At 37.1% G+C, this 21,330-nt stretch overlaps 2 protein-coding genes across 6 annotated transcripts; one reads left to right on the top strand and one right to left on the bottom strand.

The window, feature by feature from the left end:
* On the top strand, positions 1-6,451 carry LOC122635865 (synaptotagmin 1). 4 transcript variants are annotated; one of them, XM_043826545.1, is made up of 10 exons: positions 3-484; positions 3,786-3,933; positions 4,027-4,152; positions 4,406-4,551; positions 4,633-4,731; positions 4,916-5,110; positions 5,196-5,372; positions 5,518-5,769; positions 5,911-6,131; positions 6,337-6,451. In XM_043826545.1, the coding sequence occupies exons 2-9, from the start codon at positions 3,789-3,791 to the stop codon at positions 6,103-6,105; spliced, it is 1,335 nt and encodes a 444-aa protein (XP_043682480.1). In that variant the 5' UTR covers positions 3-484; positions 3,786-3,788; the 3' UTR covers positions 6,106-6,131; positions 6,337-6,451. The 4 variants fall into 4 exon arrangements, with proteins under 4 accessions (XP_043682481.1, XP_043682482.1, XP_043682480.1 ...); XM_043826546.1 differs by having other exon boundaries at positions 1-484; positions 3,771-3,933; positions 5,911-6,451; XM_043826547.1 differs by having other exon boundaries at positions 2-484; positions 4,639-4,731; positions 5,911-6,451.
* A 4,666-nt stretch (positions 6,452-11,117) lies between these two features.
* LOC122635867 (pancreatic lipase-related protein 2-like) lies at positions 11,118-15,336 on the bottom strand. 2 transcript variants are annotated; one of them, XM_043826551.1, is made up of 7 exons: positions 14,900-15,336; positions 14,058-14,169; positions 13,351-13,499; positions 12,913-13,167; positions 12,183-12,378; positions 11,827-11,995; positions 11,118-11,456 (listed from the first exon to the last, which is right to left on the bottom strand). In XM_043826551.1, exons 1-7 carry the CDS (start codon positions 14,964-14,966, stop codon positions 11,304-11,306), a joined length of 1,101 nt encoding a protein of 366 aa, XP_043682486.1. In that variant the 5' UTR covers positions 14,967-15,336; the 3' UTR covers positions 11,118-11,303. The 2 variants fall into 2 exon arrangements, with proteins under 2 accessions (XP_043682486.1, XP_043682487.1); XM_043826552.1 differs by having other exon boundaries at positions 12,187-12,378; positions 14,900-15,333.
* Positions 15,337-21,330: the final 5,994 nt, after the last annotated feature.

Consider the following 21,330-nt stretch of genomic DNA (forward strand, 5'->3'; position numbering starts at 1 on the left):
GCCGGAAAACGTAACGTGTTTTATCGATTTCGTCGTACGTGGGTCGGCCATGTTCGCGTTTGCCATCGGTCAGGCGCACTCGCGTCCTACCTACCTCCTCTGTAGAAGAGCCGTGCCACGGATAGATTTTCCACCGTTCTACCATCGTCGTGGATGTCGCAAGGGCGTTCGACGACAAAGACGAAGACGAGGTGGATGAGAACGATGCGTCTCTAAACGCGAAATAACATTTGTGCGAGTTATCAATCTTCTCCAATACCATCGTTTATAGTTTTTTCCTTCTTTCTCTGTCCGTCTATTTCTCTATCCATCTATCTCGGTCCGTCTACGTCGAGAGAGAATACAACGACGAAGTATCCACTACTACGATCTTTTCTTTTAACGTCATTTCGAATCGTGCGGCACAACGACGGGGTGGATCCTTGGGCTGGTGGAGATAACGCACTAAATAAAAAATCACGTTTGATAAGGAATATTAAATTACGTGAGTACATTTATTTTTATATCTATCTTTTCTCTCTTTTTATTTATTTAAGCCTTAAGTCTTTTAAACGAATCTTTTATTAATGTATTTTTTTGTATATCGGTTTATTTGTATAAGCGGCTATTGAAATGGTGACACGCCACGCTCCCTAGAATCGATTTCTCTCTTTCCCTACCTCTTCCTCTCCAACTCTCCCTGATTTTTCGACCCAAATTCGAGATCCGATTTCTATTCATTTTACACGAATAAAGTTTGATCAACCATGATCTCTCTCTCCCTCTCTCTTTCTCTCTCACTCCCTTTCCTTACTTTCCATCTATATACCTGAAGTATCAATATCCATTTCATTCGTAATTTTCGTTAGGATCGTGTATTTCGTGTACGAGCACAGTTGGCAACATTAGGCAGTTTCGAGAGTCTACCTCGGAACGATTTAGAAGCCCGCTACGAGGCTCTCCTTTTTTAGAGGATGAGACAAACTTCTCTACGATCTTTCTCTTCCTCTTCCTCCATTTTTCTCCATTTGTCTTCAAGTCGCGTAGTCTCAAATTTCTGAGGCTTCCATGGATCATTACCCCTTTGTCGTTCGATTCTTTCATGCAATATATCCAACCAACTTTATATTAACCGATTTAAAGAGGGCAAAGCAATAAGATATTTTTTGTACGATATAGTTACGCGATCTAGACGTGATTTCATATCCAACACGTGATTTTATCAAAGAGAGATCATCTTTTCTGAATGCTTCTTTGTAAGAAGATGGAGGGGGTGGTTTATTCATTCATGGTAGAAGGGCGTTGGATGTCTCCTGCGTGACGATCGTGACGAGGACGTCCTTGAGAAAAGGATGTGGGACAGTCGATAGTGTTAACGAATGACCGTTATCGTAAAAGGGGGGAACGCCGAGAGTTGGCGGAAGTATCAACGAAAAGAAAGACCGAGTGTTGTTGGAATTGAATCAAATCTTTTTTTTTTTTTTTCTTTTTTTTTCTTTTTTTACCAATCATCGTAATCTTTCGCTTCGAAAATCAACGCCATTTAAATGGCAGTTTTTAATCTCGCATATTTAATACGATACACGTGATATGTTTTGACTGCTCTAATAATCAATGGACGATATCATAAATGTTTTTCTTATCATTCAAATGTTAATCACTTTCATTTTGTAGGGATCAGTTAAATTCGCCTCGCGAGCTCGACGTTCGAGGAGCCTTTGAAAACGCGTGTAGACGGAAGTGTCGTTGGTAATATTATTGGACCGGCAGAGTCTATAACTATCCGCTTGGTATCGATTTACCTTCCAAGTATACTCATGGATGGGTACATACGTAGACACATACTAACGTAAGCGTACATAATACCGGGATGGACTCTGGTTAGTTCGCGCGAATTCAATCCCAATATCATTGTACGTTCGGCCAACGATCGTTACGTTCTTATTTTAAACTAGATCAAACGGTACATTTAGATAAAAAAAAAATTTATCGAAATAAAAATTGAAAATGTTTTTTCTCACATATATAAGATTCTTTAAATACTTATACATCGGCTTATGAACGCTCCGAGAAGTGAAGCTCAGAGAAATATTATATTTTATATATAAATTCGATCCTTAACATTTTATGGTTATTATCGGTCGCAGAAAAGAAGCACGAACCTGTAGATATAGGATAACCTTTGGCAGCGGTCGTAGCGTCAGCGGTCAGAGCGTTATGAACAAGTTCACCGGGCGGTGAAATAATCCTATTGAAAGACGTCCGTATCGATTTTACATATATTACGTGCCGCACAAGTAAGATGCTGTGCTGCTGCCTTTGGGATTTGAAAAAAAAAGAAAGAAAGAAAAAAAAAGAATATGTCAACGTTCACTTTGATTTAATCTTGTCTAAATGTAAAAGAGCTATTACTTAAACGTGACGGATAATGTCCTGCTCGATGGGGAGGGGAAGGGGACGGTGATACTCGGAGAAAGAAGGTTCGAAAAGAGAAAAAATAGTTCGACCGACTCTACCTATCCTAACGAAATGGGAAAGCTTATCAACGTCATGCTTGTCACTCATATCGTCGCGACGAGTGTTCCCCGTCGTGTTGTCGAATCATTACGCTCTCGCCACTCTCCTTCGCCACCTCTCAGCTTTTTAACCAAAGTGCTTTAACCATGCATGTATGTACACATACCTGTGTATACGTGTAGATATATATCGGCAACTATTCTAACGATACGGATTTATCTCATGAAAGAGACAACGTAGGACGATAATTCATCGGAAAAAAAAAAAAAAAAAAAGCTATGCTGCAGGGAGTCAGCTATAAGATGATTTTACACCGGACATCTATACTAGTGGGTACCTGGAAAAGAAATAGAAATCAATAATTTCGAAGGTCCTCGCCAGACTCAAAGAGTCCAGACGGAAGAATGGTTACTCTCCAACTTCTCTTTCTCTTTTTTTCTCTTCTCCCTTGTCGTTCTAACTGCTTTTGTGGAATAAGTGTATAGGATAGGAAAAAAAAAATGAACAGAAAGGTACTTGAAGTAGAACTCACGATATTACCGAGACATTGTACGAACGACGAGCGAAACGTAAGAAAAAAATATTGACTCCTCTCGATAAGTCTTGGCACCGTACCTAAATAATGATTTTCCTTTTTCTCTTTTTCGCAATAGATACTTCCTGCTTTTTCTCTATTCTACGATCCTTCTACTTCCTTTCTTTGTACCTTTCTCCAGTTTGCTCAACGTTTCCTCATGGATGGTGTACACCGACTCCCACGCATTGATCGATAACGTATTGTCGTGCGTGCTCGACTCTGAATTTCTCTTTCGCATCATCGTTCCTCCTTCTACGTACCGTCATTCGATCTTTTACTCTTTCATCCACTATCATTTGACATTTTTGTTTGGAACTTTCCATCGAAATATATGATGCTTTTACTCGATGTAATTGCTCGATTTGTAAGAGCGCGACTTTGGCCTCGAAATGCATTTTAACCACGATAAAAGAAAAAATTTATTTATCAGGACTCGCTGCGCGAGCGATACGCATACGAGTTTTGAATGCAGTGCCTTCCGCGGAAGCGGACAACAGATTAGGGAGAAGAACGAACGCGTACGAGCACGAGATTATTTCGAGTCGAGATATTATTTCCAGTTAAGAAGCAATGAAAGCTACTTGCTCATATTGTCGTTTTCTCTTTATTGATCTTTTCCAAACTTTCCGGACTGACGTAGACGTAGCTCGTATGATGTACGTGATAAAAAATATACATAGAACTATCTAATGGATAGTTTTGAATCGTCTAGAAAATGCCACCTGTTAAAAGAGAAGCACCATCAGAACCGGCGCCTGCAGCAGCTACCTCAGAAAATGTGGAAACGCAAGAGGAAACGTCGAACCTTCCGCAATTGACGTTGAAGGCGATGACGAGTACCGAGGAAGCAGTAAGAAGCGGTGAGTTTTCAAAATCCTCTATCTATTCGATTCCATTATTCTTGCCCTAACATTATTTAGAGAATCTTTCATTTTCTTTTTCCTTTCACCCAGAGACAGAATCGGAAGTCACGACGGAAAGTACGATGAAAAATTTAAAGGATCAACTCGGAACGTTATCGAAAGATTTGGCCGAAGAAATGGGAATACCAACGTGGGGCTTGGTCGCGATTTTAATAGGTATGGATAATAAATTTAGAGTTAAATGGTTTGCATTAAAATGTTGCCGGACTCTGATAGGACGAAACCTTTCTTGATGAAATTATTTCGGAAAACTGCTCGTATTTGCTCGTAATCGCATAAACTTTTTCACGTAAAAATGTAGAGGAAAGAGCCCGGCTTTGCATAGGCTATTATACATATTATATGTAGACATTTATTGCACTCGTATATAATCGGTGATCGAATTATTTATTTATCATGTCGAACGCAGCCGTCGGCGTAGTCGTTCTTGGAATTTGTTTCTGCTGTATAAGAAGATGCTGTCGCAAGAGACGTTCCAAGGATGGCAAAAAGGGCCTAAAAGGAGCGGTAGATTTAAAATCAGTTCAGTTACTTGGAAGTACGTATAAGGATAAGGTACGTAGTCGGTGTGCCGTGGTTATCTGTAGATATTAGAAATACATTCTACCCTCGTGGAATCCACTTCGATGTCCTTAGGTACAGCCGGATATGGAAGAACTCACGGATAATGCGGAAGAGCCCGACGAGGCTGAAAGCAAGCAGAGCGAAGTCAAACTCGGAAAGCTTCAATACAAGGTAGAAAAAAGAAAGAAAAATGAATAAATAACAACGGTACTCGATACCATCGTGTCGTGTATATACGTTTTTTTAGAAAACTAGAGTTACGTCTCGTCGTTAAAATTGCTCAATATTTCTATTAAATTCCTTATATCTTAGTTGCGTCGACTCGATCGCATCGATCAAAGTATTGAATTTTCAGCTCGAGTATGACTTCAATTCAAACAGTTTGGCAGTGACGGTGATACAGGCCGAAGAATTGCCAGCTTTAGATATGGGCGGCACTTCGGATCCTTACGTAAAGGTATACTTGTTGCCCGATAAGAAAAAGAAATTCGAAACGAAGGTCCACAGAAAGACGCTGAGCCCAGTCTTCGAGGAGACGTTCGTTTTTAAGGTCCGTTTGATTTTCATTTGATTCTTACATTTGGCATCGATCGATCATTGACCATTTTTCATTTCTCGTATTTTTATCGTTACAGAATGTACCGTACGCGGAGGCCATGAACAAGACTCTGGTATTCGCGATTTTTGACTTTGATAGATTCTCGAAGCACGATCAAATCGGTGAGGTGAAGGTACCGTTGTGTCAGGTCGATCTCGCACAGACCATCGAGGAATGGCGAGAATTGCAGAGCGTCGAAGGAGAGGGTGGACAGGTGAGCTCGGCTTTCCTTTCTCAAGGAAAAATAATTAATTATACTACAATTGTCGCACAAGACCTAAGAAAGAAAGCTGCCATTTTCATTTTTTTGTTTTTTCAATCGTTTCAAGAAAAAAAATTTTTCTAATTGTCTATTGCAGGATAACAAATTGGGTGATATTTGTTTCTCCCTGAGATATGTACCAACGGCTGGTAAACTCACGGTAGTCATCCTCGAAGCTAAGAATTTAAAGAAAATGGACGTTGGTGGCCTCTCGGATCCTTATGTCAAGATCGCACTCATGCAAAATGGCAAGAGGCTGAAGAAGAAAAAAACATCCATAAAGAAGTGCACTCTTAATCCCTATTACAACGAATCGTTCACTTTTGAAGTTCCCTTCGAGCAGATCCAAGTAAGGAATATAACATTTGACGATTCAGTTCTGCATTTCTTGCAATATCATATAATTTTAATATGTAGAGAAAGGGAGAACGAAAGAAATTGAAAGAGAGAGAGAGAGAGAGAGAGAAATCATATAACTTGTATTTTACAGAAAGTGCAATTGGTCGTAACAGTAGTGGACTATGATCGCATTGGTACTTCGGAACCGATCGGCAAGGTCGTATTGGGATACAACGCGAGTGGAACGGAATTGAGACATTGGTCGGATATGTTGGCATCTCCGAGGCGTCCAATTGCCCAATGGCATACCCTCAAGGATCCCGAGGACGGAGATAAGAAGGATTAAATTGATTAAAAGAATATCCAATCGAGGTAACGTCCTTCCTCTGCTACACCTAACCAAAGACATACCAAAACTTTCTATAAGATGGACTCAAGAGATATAGACGGCGCCTACACGCATACCACATCCACATTATAATTTCTTTCGAAACGAGATCCGAGAAAGCGTTCGAGAGATGCGAGAACTCTGACTGTCGAGAGAATTCGTTGGCAATAACTGATCGTTTCTTTGCAGGAATATATCGCACGAGAGAGACAGAATAAAAGGAAACAAAAATGTGTGAGAGTGAGAGAGAGAGAGAGAGAGAGAGAGAGAGAGAGAGAAAATTATGCAGAAGAAAATAACATGATTAAAAGAGAGAGAGAGAGAGAGAGAGAGAGAGAGAGAGAGAGAGAGAGAGAGAGAGAGAGAGAGAGAGAGAGAGAGAGAGAGAGAGAGAGAGAGAGAGAGAGATAGGAAGTAAGAAAAAAATACTTAGCAGATATTAAACGATCTATGATTAAACTAAATAACAATAAATACCACCAAGGATTTAGAATTAACGATATGTTCTCATGGAGTGTAGTGTCTTGTATATATACATGCATACATACATACATATATCTACTATACTTCTCTCCGTAGTTGTACACATTTGAATAATAATTTCCCGAATGAACACGCGTTCTCTTCAACTACGAGAAGCATTTTGAAAAAGGAAAGGAAAAGCACACGCAACATATATGTGTATATATGTGTGATGTGTGTGTATGCTACATGTATATATATATATATATTCGCACACACATACATTCATTCATACATACATATACAGACGTATATATTTATCCAGTTATCCCGAATAGAATTCTTTATAAAGCTAAAATAAGAAAGATAATAAGAAAAAGACTATTCTAAGGCTCTCACGGTCCCTTTGACGTTCCAGCGCAGATTTAATAAGACTCTTTGTAAAGTAATCGATATTGTTCGTGTTAAATACGTTGAACTGAATGAGAAGACACATAAACAACTGACATTATATACACGCATATGTACGTACAACACGCGTGTCACGAAAGGCGTGCACGTTGGGTAACCAATGTGTGAACATTTCTCGGGAGAATATAAGTAAATCGTAAAATATAATAAAAAGAACAAAAAGAAAAAAAAAGACATAGCGAGCTTCGTGCGTAATTAAGTAAAGTAATTAAGTAAGTAATCACAAGATAGTTGTCTTTTTGTGTACAAAATAACGAGAGAAAGAGAGAGAGAGAAAGAGCGAACGTGCAGAAGTGCGAACGTGCGAACGTGCGAACGAGCGAACGAGCAAACGAGCGAAAGAGAGAGAGAGAAAGAGATGAATAAACAAAATATAGAAAAGTAATATTTAAAAGGATGACAACGAAGCTTCCGTCGATCTTTCGACGCTTTTAATTCGCCACGTACCATCGACGCCTATGACATGTGGAGAGACCAAAAAGAAAGAATACGTAAAAAGGATAAGAAAGAAAGCATCGAGCGACGGCTTCCAGTTGTGGCTAAAGATTCTCGAAGAAAGATGTTAAACACAATGATTCAGAAAAAAAACAAAAGAAAGAAAAGAGAAAAAAGACGGCTATATCCGTCACAGAGAAGACGCGTTATCAAAGCAGACCAGAAGTGAAAGAGCTATGGAAGAAAAGGAAAACAAATTTAGAGAGACCTGGAGATGACATTTTTTGCTAGGTTGTCAAGATCGAAAGCATGCAAGGGTTGTTTCATGTGAAGGACTCGTGAAAACTTTTTCCTTCATTGAAGGAATGTCTGCTTTGATGAATGTCTTCCAAACTTTGTAAAGAGGATGCGACGAAGCACATATATATATGTGTATATATATATATATACACACACACATATAACATACACACGTATACATATATGCATATGTATATATACACATCCTACATAGCATAGTATACGTATAAGTAGCAACGCGCTCGCTCGTTCGCTCGCACTACGCATACTCATATGTGATACACTTACGATTTTCTTTCTTTCTGTACGTCACGTATGAAACGAGTGGGAAATAATTACAGAAAAAGAAAAGAGCGTAAGTCGTTTCTATGTTGTATACACGTGCAACGCGAAGGTGAGCGCGCATACGTATACGTACATACGAGTGTATATCACGTAACACATACACAAACACACAGAGATACAAATACCATAAGCTATATCCGCAGATATTGTTATTATTGTTTTACAAAAAACAAGAAACTATGAACAGGCCTATCCTATTGTATGTACGTGCTTGTCACACACATTTCGCCCAATAAATTATCTCGATCGAACGCGGACTTGAAAACAATAAAGAAGACAAAATGGCGAAGATAATAAAAAAATAATTGATTTAAAAAAATTTTAAAAAATATCAGTGACATGAAGAAAAAACGGATAATAAAGAGAAGAAATGGAAAGAGAAGGGGGGAGAGAGAGAGAGAGAGAGAGAGAGAGAGAGAGAGAGAGAGAGAGAGAGAGAGAAATACAACCTACATTCTACGCATTAAAAAATATTTTTAAATATTTTATGAATTATAAGGGTAGAACCGTATCGCCGTGATATCCGTCTTAAATGATCGTAATAGAATTTTATGGAAGAGGAGGAAAGTTGAAGGATTGAAAAGACAGTGAAGACAAAGAAAAAATAAAATAGAAAAAAGACAAGAATTTGTCTGACGTATGTTATCGGAATGTTGCAACTCCTCGACCATCCACAAAGAAAATTAAGACAAAACCGTCGTTTGGTTCTATCGTTTTCCATTCAGGACCAATTATCTCGCTAGCGCGTTTCAGATGAAGTACTCATTACTATTATTATGCAGCATTGTACTTAAATGAAAAGCAAAAAAAAAAAGAATCTTTAAAGCGAGTTCGTAAGTTTAACTGTTAAAAAGCGTCGCGGTTAGGACGATGACATCGATGAAACGACGACGAGAAAAAGAATATCAAATCGAGCTCCTCGTCGATTAATTCTCGTTAATTAGCATCCTTCTATCTTTTTCTTTCTCTTTCATACGAGCGAGAATAAGACGACGTTACGCTAAGGCATTATAACAATACAAGCAGTAGACATTTTGTTAAGACGTGGAGAAATTATACGTACTCGTTGCATGTTTAGAAGCTAGATTTTGGTAATATTCGAAATTATGGTAGGTACAGTGTGCGGTATAGCATAGGTCGGAAGTTGTGGCTCACACGGCGACAGTTTATTATTATCTTCATTATAGCCTTTTCTCCTCGTTTCGAAAATCTCTGTCTCGACGGAATTTCACAATTGCGGTTTTTCCGCGTGCGTGCTTTTTAGTAATATGTGACGTAACGTCTTTCTTGCGACAGAAATATTTAATGAAGGATAGGGCAAGAGGGAGGGAGGGAGGGAGAGAGAGAGAGAGAGAGAGAGAGAGAGAGAGAGAGAGAGAGAAAAGCGATTTTAAATAAAAGCGTACGCACCGGTTACCCCTATAATTTACGATGGTGGCGTGGACACATTAGCTATGCAATAAACGGCCGCCTTTCATTCCTTTCGAAATGATTTCCGCGCATTCGTATTGCGTATTCGCTATGTTATCGCAACCGATGATGATGCTGGTAATGGTTCATCAATGTCATCGACCACGTTTTTTCGCGACGTTACTTCAAATATTTAATTGAAGATTAGGGCGATGAGAATAAAAAATGAAAAAAGGAGGACGCGTTACAGGCGAAGTTTGTTGGTTTTGTGGTTAGTTTTCGCAAGGGAGGAAAATTGTCCATTTTTTACAGTAGATCCTGTGCGTTCTTTACATATAAGATAGGAGGATGCTTGTTTCTTGTTGTATAATATCTAAATTAAACGAATGGTGAAAAAGTGAAAAATCTACAAAAGCAACAAAAAAAAAGCAACTTTCCTGCGTTTTAAGGGGCCGATGCTTGATTTCGTCCGCAGGATCTACTTCTCTTTTTCAACGTAGACGCTCGCAGATTTCTTCAGATCTCCATTTAAGAAACTAAACAATTAATGAAAAAGAAAGGTAGAAAGAAAGAAAAAAAGAAAGAGTACGTCTTGAAAAGTGGGAGGAAGAAAAGGAAATAGTGATCCTGGCGGCAAGCATCTTTTTGAAGCGTCCCATCTGAAAAGAGAAATAATATATAAATATAGATATATATCCCAGATGCATATATATCTTCGAAGTAACGTGGACTTTTAGAACAGATAGAAAATGAGAAAGAAAGCAAGAGAGCGATAAAGAAACAGTTGAAACTCGTATACTTTGTTGTCTCGTGCAAATGAAATCTTTAAAAGAAAAAAAAAGGAAGAGATAGAAGAAGAGGAGAGGAGAGGAGAGGAGAGGAGAGAAGAAAAGAGAAAAGAAAGAAATGCATAAATGAAGTCATCAATTGAAACGAGGATTGTATCGGGAACTTGTAATCATTCCATTGCATATTATACATATTAAGGTTTAGTGCGACAATGTACTGTAAATCCATAGAAGTTATTATTATGTCCTTAATTATTATGTAATAAATATTGTTGTTAACATAAAATCATACGAGCATGTTCTCTGGTAACCAGGAACGATGTGAAATAAGGTAAGTGGGTTTTATATGAGAAATGCAATAAAACATTGTATAAAGCGCACATCACGCACGGATAAGTAAATATATTTGTTCGATCGTATTTCTTGAAAAATGTGAAAGACGTTAAATTCGAGCAATCGATCGATCGAACTTACGCAATATCGTTCGAAAGGTATCTTCATCGAATTGATTAATATTATAATGAAGCCGCACGACGCGACGTTAAAATAATCAATGAATAATTCATTAAGACGATTTCATAGATCGGCTTAAGAAAAAGAAATTACATCGTATTTATCATATCGTATCGTATCTCTGAAAAAAAAAAATATTAAAATTAAAAAAGTGAGAACAGTCTCGCGTGATTATTTTTCTTTTTATTTTAGCCAGCAGAGAAAAAAACTTAACGGAGCCATGGATCAAAAGAAAAGTATCGGATGTGAAACGCTATAAAAAGATGTTACGTCTTTATTATCGTACAACTAATTGACGAACGTGAGAAACTGAAGAGAGAGGAGAAACATAGAAGAAGGAGCGTAGTAACAGAGCGTCGTTCATCGGGCCGATGAACGCTCAGGCGATTAATGATATTAATGAATTAATTAATAAGTAGGTACACAGATTCGCTATTCTATAATTATATTGATAAGCTGCTTAAGCAAGCTTAATACTGGCGGTAGGACGATTGCTTCCGACTTGTCTGTCGCTGCTTTTTTGCGGGAAGTCCTCGGGCGTACGGTCTGTGTGCGTTTGTTGACAGATAGAAGATGCCTCGTGCTCTTTTCGAATGCAATCGATGAAACAAAAGAAAGACGATTAGATAAGAAATAATTTAGTGAAGGGACGTTCTAATAGAGAAAGGATTTATTTATCAAGAATTTCTAAACGATCTTCTGACAATCGCGTCGTTTAAATGGACCATCTTGAGAAATGTTTGTTTCTTTTTTTCAAGTATACTTTTCCAAAATCCCAAAGATTTCTTTACATTTTTAACGGTAATAAGATTTTTAAATAGCAATAGGATTAAGTTTCTTTTTTCTATTTTCTGTTTTCTTTTTTTTTTCCTCTCCAAAACAGAGATCGTCCGACGACACGACCGAGGTAACAGAAAAAGAGGCGTAAAAGCTCAGATCAATTGTGAAAACTAACGTATGTGGCGTGTCCTCTCCCATGAGAATGTACTTCTCCAACGGCGGATTGCACCAGCCGATCAGGTAAGAGAAAAGATTGCCGCAGGGTGCTGCCCAAAATCCTTTCTTCGTTATGATCGACTCGATGTAATACGGGGTCACTTTGGTGTGGTCGCAGGAGAGCGTTTCTAAGAGGTGAAACTTTTATTCGGCTCGTAATACCGATGGGTATAGTATGACGAATAATGAGGAATAATAATATATCGCGAGACAGACGGACTCTTTCTATTCTTTAAAATGATCTTTCTAAAAGATCTAATTATTTTTCCAATAAATGAAACGACTCGAATGACGTAAAGAAGCTGGCGATCGTACTCACGGAGCAGAGAAGAGGTCGCGCATCCGGGTTGGCTCGATCCGCCGTTAACGTAGAAATCCGCGTGTCCGTTCGGTCCCCATTGGCCTAAAATCCCTGCGCCGGTGTGTATAACGTCGACGAAATGGGCGTCCGTCTCGTCTAAATCCATCGAACGATTCCCGTTCATGTAGAAGAATATCGTCGGATCGAGGCCTATCCCACAAAAGACATAGACGGTTAGACGATTCTCGATTTCTCGAAACGAGATACTTTTCGACTTTGTCATTCGATTTTGTTCCTTTTCAATAGATTTTTCTTTCCGTTGAGTTCGACACGTGTTCTTTTAAACAAGTTTTCGTTTGGTAGAAACACTTTCCCAAATAAATGAACGGCCAAGTCCAATAACGAGATTCATATTGTATAAAGGGGACGCGAATGAACCAAGTGAAAGTAAATGCCGACGCGAATTTATACACGAAGAGATAGGAAAGCTCGAGTGAATCTCTCTTTCTGCCTTCTTCGAAAGCGTGCCGGACAACGATCGAAAGTGAAACGAATATATTCGAGGCGCAAATTTATCGCGTGGGAGAAAGGTTGGTTAGAAATGACATGCGAAATAACTACGGCGCGAGTAAAAGACTATAAGAAACAAAAAGAAAACGTATGTAATATTGGCGTATAGGAATAAATACTACATAGAGAAAAATAATGACGAAGAAGAATAGATAAGAATATTGGAAAATTTACCCGTTATCCTGCCGAGCTTATCATCGGGCAAATAATTGGCGATCAGTCCGGCGATGTGGGCGCCGACGCTGTATCCAAGGACATGAATATTCTCCGGCCTTGTGCCTCGAGGATGATCCCTCAAGTACCTCACCAATTGCGCGATACATCGCGAACAGAAATCTGGTCCCCATTGTATTTGAGAGAGACAGGGTTCGCGTACCAGCGTGCCGTAATCAACGATGATGATATTATAATCGCCTCGAGTGAAGTACGCTAAAACGTACGAGGAGTTTTATAACGAAGATCCCTTGTAATCCTAATAAATCAAGGGATTAATCGAATCGAAACTCGATTGGCATTGACTTGCATTTATACAAGGTGATATCAATTTTTTTCTTTCTTTTATCTATTTATTTATCTTTTTTCTTTTTTTTTTCTTTTTTTTTTTTTTTTTACCACGTCTAAGATCCGTACTAGGGGCCAAGTTTCTACCGCCACCGAAACCGTGAATAATGATTTTGGTTGTATGGGATTTATTGAATCTGGAATAGTAAAGCGACTCGAAGCTTCGGACGTCCAAGAGTAAAGGATCCTTTTGCGTCTCCCTGAAAGTTTTCAGACTTAAGTTAACCCGATCAAGTTCTCGATTACGATTTATTTAATTAATCATCGTTCGATTAAAAGTACAATCAGAGATTACATCTACGTTTAATTTATATCGCAAATATGCGTGTATTTTCTCATGCGTTTCACCGTAGTCAAGGTGACTGTGACGTAAGCAGGGTCAATGGTAAGTATTCGTATTAGTGTAGCGAACGTTGTTGTTCGTACAGAGCATAGCGTTCGTGTTTACACGAACGTAGATATCGGAGAAAGGTGAGCTACGAAAGGAGGACACTTTCGTTACGAGAGATGAGAAACGGTCGTGATCTTGAAAACGAGAGGAGTCTCTTTATCCGCGATAGCAAAGCTTCCTCGCGAGGCTTTTCAATACGAATACGAGAAGCTCCTTAATAATTTTCGCCTTCGCAATTTTTTCATAAACTTAGTAATTAGCGAATAACAAATTAGTGAATAACAAAACTTAGTAATAGCGAATAACAAAGGATCGCGAGAGGGAAGGAAGACGATATGCACGTTTATAAAGAATATAACAAGTTTACCTGGTGTACAGATAAAATTCGATTTGAGGATGTGGACACTCGAAGGGCGGCTTAGCGCAGGACGTGCTGTTGAAGAGATCCTTCAGGGTTTTGTTATCTGCGCCTACGTAGTCTGCGAACAAAATGGATAACGCGATAGGATGGAAGTGATAAAGGATTAAGTGACGGACGTATCAACGGAGTTATAAGTCTGAAAACTTAATCAAGTAACGGAATACGTACTTAATATCCAATGAATCGCGCAACCATTATTATTATTATATCTCTCGTTTTTATCGGATCGTTGAAGAACAGGAAAGAAAAAAAACGAGGCAAGTGGGTGAAGGTCGAGCAATCGTAGCCGAGCACGATCGACCTTTCGGATTTTTTCACGATTTTTTTGCCAAGATGTTACCAATCGATATCCTTGCAAGAGAGAAGAAGAAAGAAAAAAAGGAGAAAAAAGAAAAAAGCCAATTACAGGATCTATTAGAAAGAAGTTCACCTTTATCTCTCTCGTTATAACAGTTGTAATAAATTTGTTTAATATCAACGTGCGTTTTTGTAGATCGGTATATCGTAGAAATGCAAAGCCACGTGTAACGTCGCTATTACCGCGAATCAAAATATCCATTCGTTATCTCACATATAAGAAACGGGCAATTAGAGGAAGACGTGTAACGGATCATCGATTCGAAACTTTGTCTTCGCTTTCACGCTTTTCAAATACGTACGTACGTACGTTCGACTTAAGACGAATGGTAATCGTTCGGCTCGTGAAAACGCTTCTGGCGCCGATCCAAGATCGAGAGATATAGGTATTCAACCGAATCGATTCGGAAGTGAATTTTGATTTTACTCACGTTGACGGACGAAGATCGAGGAGAAGAGGACGAGAAGAAAAAGGTATCTCTCGAGACTGACCGCCATCTCCCGCGCTCCTTTGGTTCGTGATATAACATTCAGGCACGTAGGTGATTGAAAAAGAAAAACAATGTTGAATTTGTTTTACCAAAGAAAAAAGGTGCACAGTGTCAACGAAGTTGGCGGCTTCTTCATTCGAAGAAGGAGAAAGGAATAAGGAAGACGGAAGAGGGGAGAAGTGTTCGAAATTAATAGAACGTTCTCTGCGAGACGAAACGCGCAATGAGCTAAGTGTAAGAAAGATGCGTGCCGGGCCTCCGAGTGGCCGAGAGCGCTGCTATGAGCGCAGCGCGGCTGCGCCTACGGACGAAAGAACTCGAATGTGCTCGCGTGCCGGCGAACACGTGGAGGACCCACTTTCCCCTACCATTCTTTTACCTTTTTTTCCCTCCTCAACGATTCTCGCCAGAGATCCACCACGTTGCTCCGGTTTTATGCAAATAGTCGTTGTTTTATCTCGACCAATTGGAAAATAATGCTAATACTCCTATTTTATATTTTGAAGTATATTTGAAGTATTAAACAAGAATTAGAGATTAAGTGGAACGATCGAAAGGGATTTTTGCTTTTAGATTTGTCCACGATAAATTCATTTTTTCTTTTGCCTTCTTTCACTTTGCGACAGACATACGTAGAATGACAGCTACGTATGTGGCACGTGTGTATAATGGCCCGAGGAAGATGTATTTCTAATCAGTCTTCTATCTCCGATTGAAAGATCTCTCATTTTTCTTTGGGTCGTTACTTGATACGTAAATAATGGAATATACGGCCGCACTGACGTCGTCGTATCTTTCCTCGCACTATCGAATAAAATATTACATAACTGTGATGCATCATTGATCTTATTATCCGAATAATTGTGAAAAATTAAAATTTTATCGTTTGTGATTTATATTATTCTTTATCCCAATGAAAAGTTGCCAGCGCTGATCGTTTTGTGACAAGTGCAACAGAAACGTGTCAAGGAACGTTTCTTCCACGTTTCGAATGGCAGCTGAAAAGGAAAGAGGAACAGGAAGAGGAAGCTACGTCGAAAACGAGCGATCTCCTTAAACGTCACACGAGAAATTCAAACGCGAAAATGATCTTTACTATTATCGAGCTCGGTAATTGCTCGAACGTTCCGACGATCTTTTCTTTTTTCTTTCTAATTAAAACGTTGGATCGTTAAACCGTATGTACGTAAGTACGTACATACATACGAAGGGCTAATTATCCTCCCTCGTGTGCGTAAAACCGCGTATCACGTACTTATGTATTGTAAGTACATCCGTCGACGATTTTGCATGACGTGCTGTTGCAACGATTTTCCAAAATGAACAAAAATTAAAGGTATTAGCTCGTAGAAAGTGAGAGTCGATTATCGATCGGTTATTTAAAAAAAAAAAAAAAAAAAAAAAAAATCAATAAATTGTATCAACGATCATAATACCATTTAACAAGCTCAAGGCTTAATGAGTCTTGAAAAGATCGGCTTGCACTTTATTGTCAATAGCCGTCAATAGCAGTGTTTCTCGGTTTAATTACACAATACACTCACATTACAATATACATACATATCTTACATAATTGTCGAGATAGTAATTATCAAGAAACCAGATGATATCGGCGTGTAACAAGAATTTGATCGCTTCTAAATTTTGCAGCTATGGTTATAGAATTCGACTTTTTAACGTTTTTATCTTCTTTTTGGCATTTTCTTTTCTTTTGGAGATATAGCAGGTATATCGATCGAACGTACGTTACTTCCTCGACTTTTATATTTTTTCTTTTGTATACGTCACTTGAATTACACACACACACACACACTTGAGAAGTTTATACATATATGAGAAAAAGAGAGGGGGAGAGAGACAGAGAGAGAGAGAGAGAGAGAGAGAGAGAGTGAGAGAGAGAGGGAGGGAGGGGGAGAGAGAGAGGGATGAAGGGAAAAAGTAAAAACATCGAAGAAATAATAAATTTCAATTGCGGGATATAATCGATCTTTTTTCCATTGAGAAGGAAGAATAATAACAAGTTTCCATCTAATTGCAAATCGAACGAACACTACTGTATCTACGGATTCTCTTCTACGGCATACAAGAATAACCATCTTTCAACATTAGGAATGGAAAAACGCGTAATATGTGAGATCGGAGTTGTTTTCACCACAGCACGTAAGAGCAAAAGATTTATTTTGGCCCACGGCGCGTCTTTCTACTTTATAAACGCGAAACGTATTAATAGAGAATAATTTATGCATATTTATTGTACGCGAAAGAGTGAACCATTTCTCGGACGACGTGCATATATCCTTGGAATATTAGGATGAATCCTACGATCGATCTACATATAGATACACAATCAAATATTCTCTTCAGATTTAATTTATCAATTTAAGTAAATAATTAGTATACGCCGCGTCAGAAAGTTTTCTTCGCGTGTTAAATTTAATAAAAATTTTTTATCAATTTGACGATGAATTCTCAATCAAAAATGAAAATTCCTTATTCCGTTATTATTAGCGAGTTCGCCTCATCGATGTAATTTTATCCAAAAATCTGATAGAAGCTACAATATATTGTCATCGAGCGGGTTGAAATGTTCGTACCGAACGAATCGCACAGGAAACGGTCTAGCTACTATTCCTCGGTGCAGGAAGCAGACGAAATGACAAAACGGTTCGCGTGACGCAAAACGCTCTCTCTCTTTTCTGACGAGGCTCGTCGTTTGTAACGCGGAGGCTTATAATTTTAAACTTTCACGAAAAAACAGAAATACAAATACGATATAACAATAAGAGATTGTGAATGTCTATCTTTATCTATGCGTGTCCTATGCGTGTGCGTGTATGTATGCTTTCATTTATTTATATATTTCTGTTTTCGAAATTTAATATACATATAACTAACGGCGAGCCATCGAAAGCTTAAAATTGTAATAATTTCATCACGCCTATCTCGTCAGTGCAATCGTCGATACAGTCGATTGGTGTGAAATTTCAATTAACGCCAAACGACTTTAAGAAAACTTTTCGTTCAAACAAAACGATCGGAAGAGAAAGAGAAAAAGAGTGGTGTATCGCCAGCAAAACTCGACGATGCTTTTCAAAAACCATCGATTGAATTGAAAACATATAATCTAGCAAAAAAGAAAATATCTACCGATTGCGATAAGACGATCGCAGGACGAAAGAGAATTGATTCTTTTTTATTTATCACCTTATTGTCATTATAACGTATTACTTTATCCATTAACTTTGTCCGTTATTGTCTATTATGATAATAATGACAATAACAATAACAACAACAATAATAATAATAATATTAATAATAATAACAATAATAATAATAATATTAATGATGATGATGATAATAATAATAATAATAATAATAATAATAATAGTAATAATAATAAAAATAATATTAATCCATTATGAATTCTCGAACGATCATGCATACTTAAGTACATCCTTACATATGTATATGTCACGAAATGTATACGAAAGAAAAATTCAACTATAAGTAGATAAACGCTTATGATTGCTTGTCTGACAATGCCATACGATGTCATTGTTATATATTAATTTTTGTTTATTATTAATTTTATTATTATTATTATTGTTGTTGTTGTTGTTGTTGTTGTTGTTGTTATTATTATTATTATTACTACTATTATTATTATTATTATTTTCATTATCATTATCATTATTACTTTTATTAGTATCGTTAATATTATTGGTTTCTTGGGGAGAAGTGTCTTGGCAAACTTTATCATTTTTCTGTTCAATATCTTTTATCTTTTCGATCAATGATCTTTCCCCATTTTTCTTTTTTATCATTTTCGCTAATGATTTCAAAGTAACATATAGCATTACATGTGTATACAAGTATTATGTCATGTATACGTAGGTACTTAGGTATATGTAAAGCTAACTATTATAAAGCGTTCTCTACCGAGTGTACCGATTAAAATAGAACACAAAAATGAAGATTATTGAATTAACATCGATGTATACGTATATTATCCATACCTATCTTTATAGTGAAACATAATGGAACATATTGTGTAGCGTATTGTCTCTGAAAATATTGTCCTCTCGAATACACATTTATCTAATATATTCTAAATGCTTTTCTATTCGTCGAGCGAACGACATAATATATTCGCAAGGCGATCGTTCGCAGCACATCTGCGTCGGTACACTCTGTATTGTTTATACATACATATGTATATTGTCTCGTTAAATTATTATCATTTTTCGAGCTATATTCGTATTACGTATGTACGTATATGTATACATATGTGTATATATATATATATATGTATATATATGTATATATATGTATATATATATAAATGTATCAGTATTATTGTTCGAACAGCATTAGAACTTATCCTAGATATTTCGTGTAATAATTCTTACAATCAACGTCACCTTACAGTACAATCTCATTATATCTTCGTTTCCAATTTCCCATATTCCATCAACGATGAAACCGCGTGTTATCTTTAGGCCGGTCACTACTCCGATGTATAATGGTGAATATTACATATAGTACACTCTTAACGAAATAATATAATAATTTTATTTTTTCTTTTCACATTAGGACGAGCCACGATTACGATTTATTTACAATTATAAAATAACCTTGTTAACATCGAGTATTTGCGAATAAAATCGTAAATTGGTACGTACGAAAATGGTTCGCATTGGTAGTTAGTATTCGATATAAGACGACTTCTTTCAACTCGAATTTTACTCGAAAAATACAAATGTAGCATTTTATTGTGGAATATTAGTGAACATTATTGAATATTATTGTCAGAAAGAAGACGACGTAATCGTGGCTCCAATTATTATCAGCACAGTCTCTATTGTCGAAAAGGTTTTTAGATCGAAGCGATATATATATATATATATATATATGTATATATATGTATATATATATATGTATATATATATATATATATATATATATGCATATATACCTGTATAGGTGTATATACTTAACGCGCGAACGATATACACATGTATAATAATTTATTCTCATAATCAAAAGGCGCGAAATAGGCGAGTTAAACGTGTAACGTTGAATATAAATATTTCATTAAAATCGATTTAACGACTTGATATAATAGATTGATAATGATGCAAGAAACGAATGACTTATAATAATAACGATTCGAGTAGTCATAACCGCCTTCGCACTTTTTTCTTCTCGTAGAAAGGGAATAAATTGCCCAAAGGACCCATAACGAGCGCTAATCTCTCGATTGTGGCCCTTACTACTCTCTCGATGCCGGTATTGTCATAAGTAGAAATAACGAATATCGCACAACAAATCCTAATCTACTCTCCAAGTGTTGCTCTGTTCGTCAACACGTATAAACGATTACAAGTGAATTCGTCATTATTGTCGACACATTGCGAATCTTATAAGAAAATCAATTAATACACCAACAATTTCTCAATCGTAATTCTAAATTTCTGCTTTTTTTTACATTTTGTTTTTTGTTTTTGTGTTTTTTTTTCGTTTCTTTTTTGTTTTTTTTTGTGCTTTTTTTTTTTTGAGAGACAGAGATTCTCCTCAATATAAATATCTACCCACATGTACCTTGTTTTATTTTTAATTTTTAATTAAACGCACGTTCAAAACAAACCTTTCAAAATCATCCTAATCTACGATGGATATAGACGTAACATTTGCAAGTAGATACGCGCTGAAAAAGAGTCACAATCAAAATGTAGAAATCACACGACATTTATCTTATTAAATGCTTACACATAGCTATGTAACCGGGTATGCAACGTTTCTCGTAAAGCTCTTGTCAACTTTAATTAACGTTCCTAACACGATTATTATCTTTGCTCGCCCATACGTATTGCCCCCGATTTAATATAATTATTATAGTCATCGTTACTCACAATAATTATTACGTAACGATGCGTATTCTTCTATAAACTCGTTCGCGTACATTTCCTCTCTTTTCTTTAAATACGAATTACGAACAGTAATAATAATAACAATAATTGTAACAATGGGTGTATATATGTGTTTGTGTATATGCGTATGTAACACGAATTTTTCATTTCATTAGATTTACACGTATATCAATATCTATATCAATATCTGTCATCTTAAAAAGGTCTCGCATAAATTGACTAATTCTTTGGATGTTCGGGCAACGAAAAAGATGCTGCTCGATAATTGGTTTCGCACACCTCCCTTTCTTTCTTAATATAGACACATATCTGAATTAATACGATTCACTCCGCGAAACTATGCAAATAGGTGATCCATTCATTTTCCCACATAATCTCATAATTTCTCTCAACTTGTGGTGAAAAACGATCATAACATGCTCTACGTATATGTGCATACGT

The sequence above is a fragment of the Vespula pensylvanica genome, chromosome 19, assembly GCF_014466175.1.
Source record: "Vespula pensylvanica isolate Volc-1 chromosome 19, ASM1446617v1, whole genome shotgun sequence".
Classification (NCBI taxonomy): Eukaryota; Metazoa; Arthropoda; class Insecta; order Hymenoptera; family Vespidae; genus Vespula; species Vespula pensylvanica.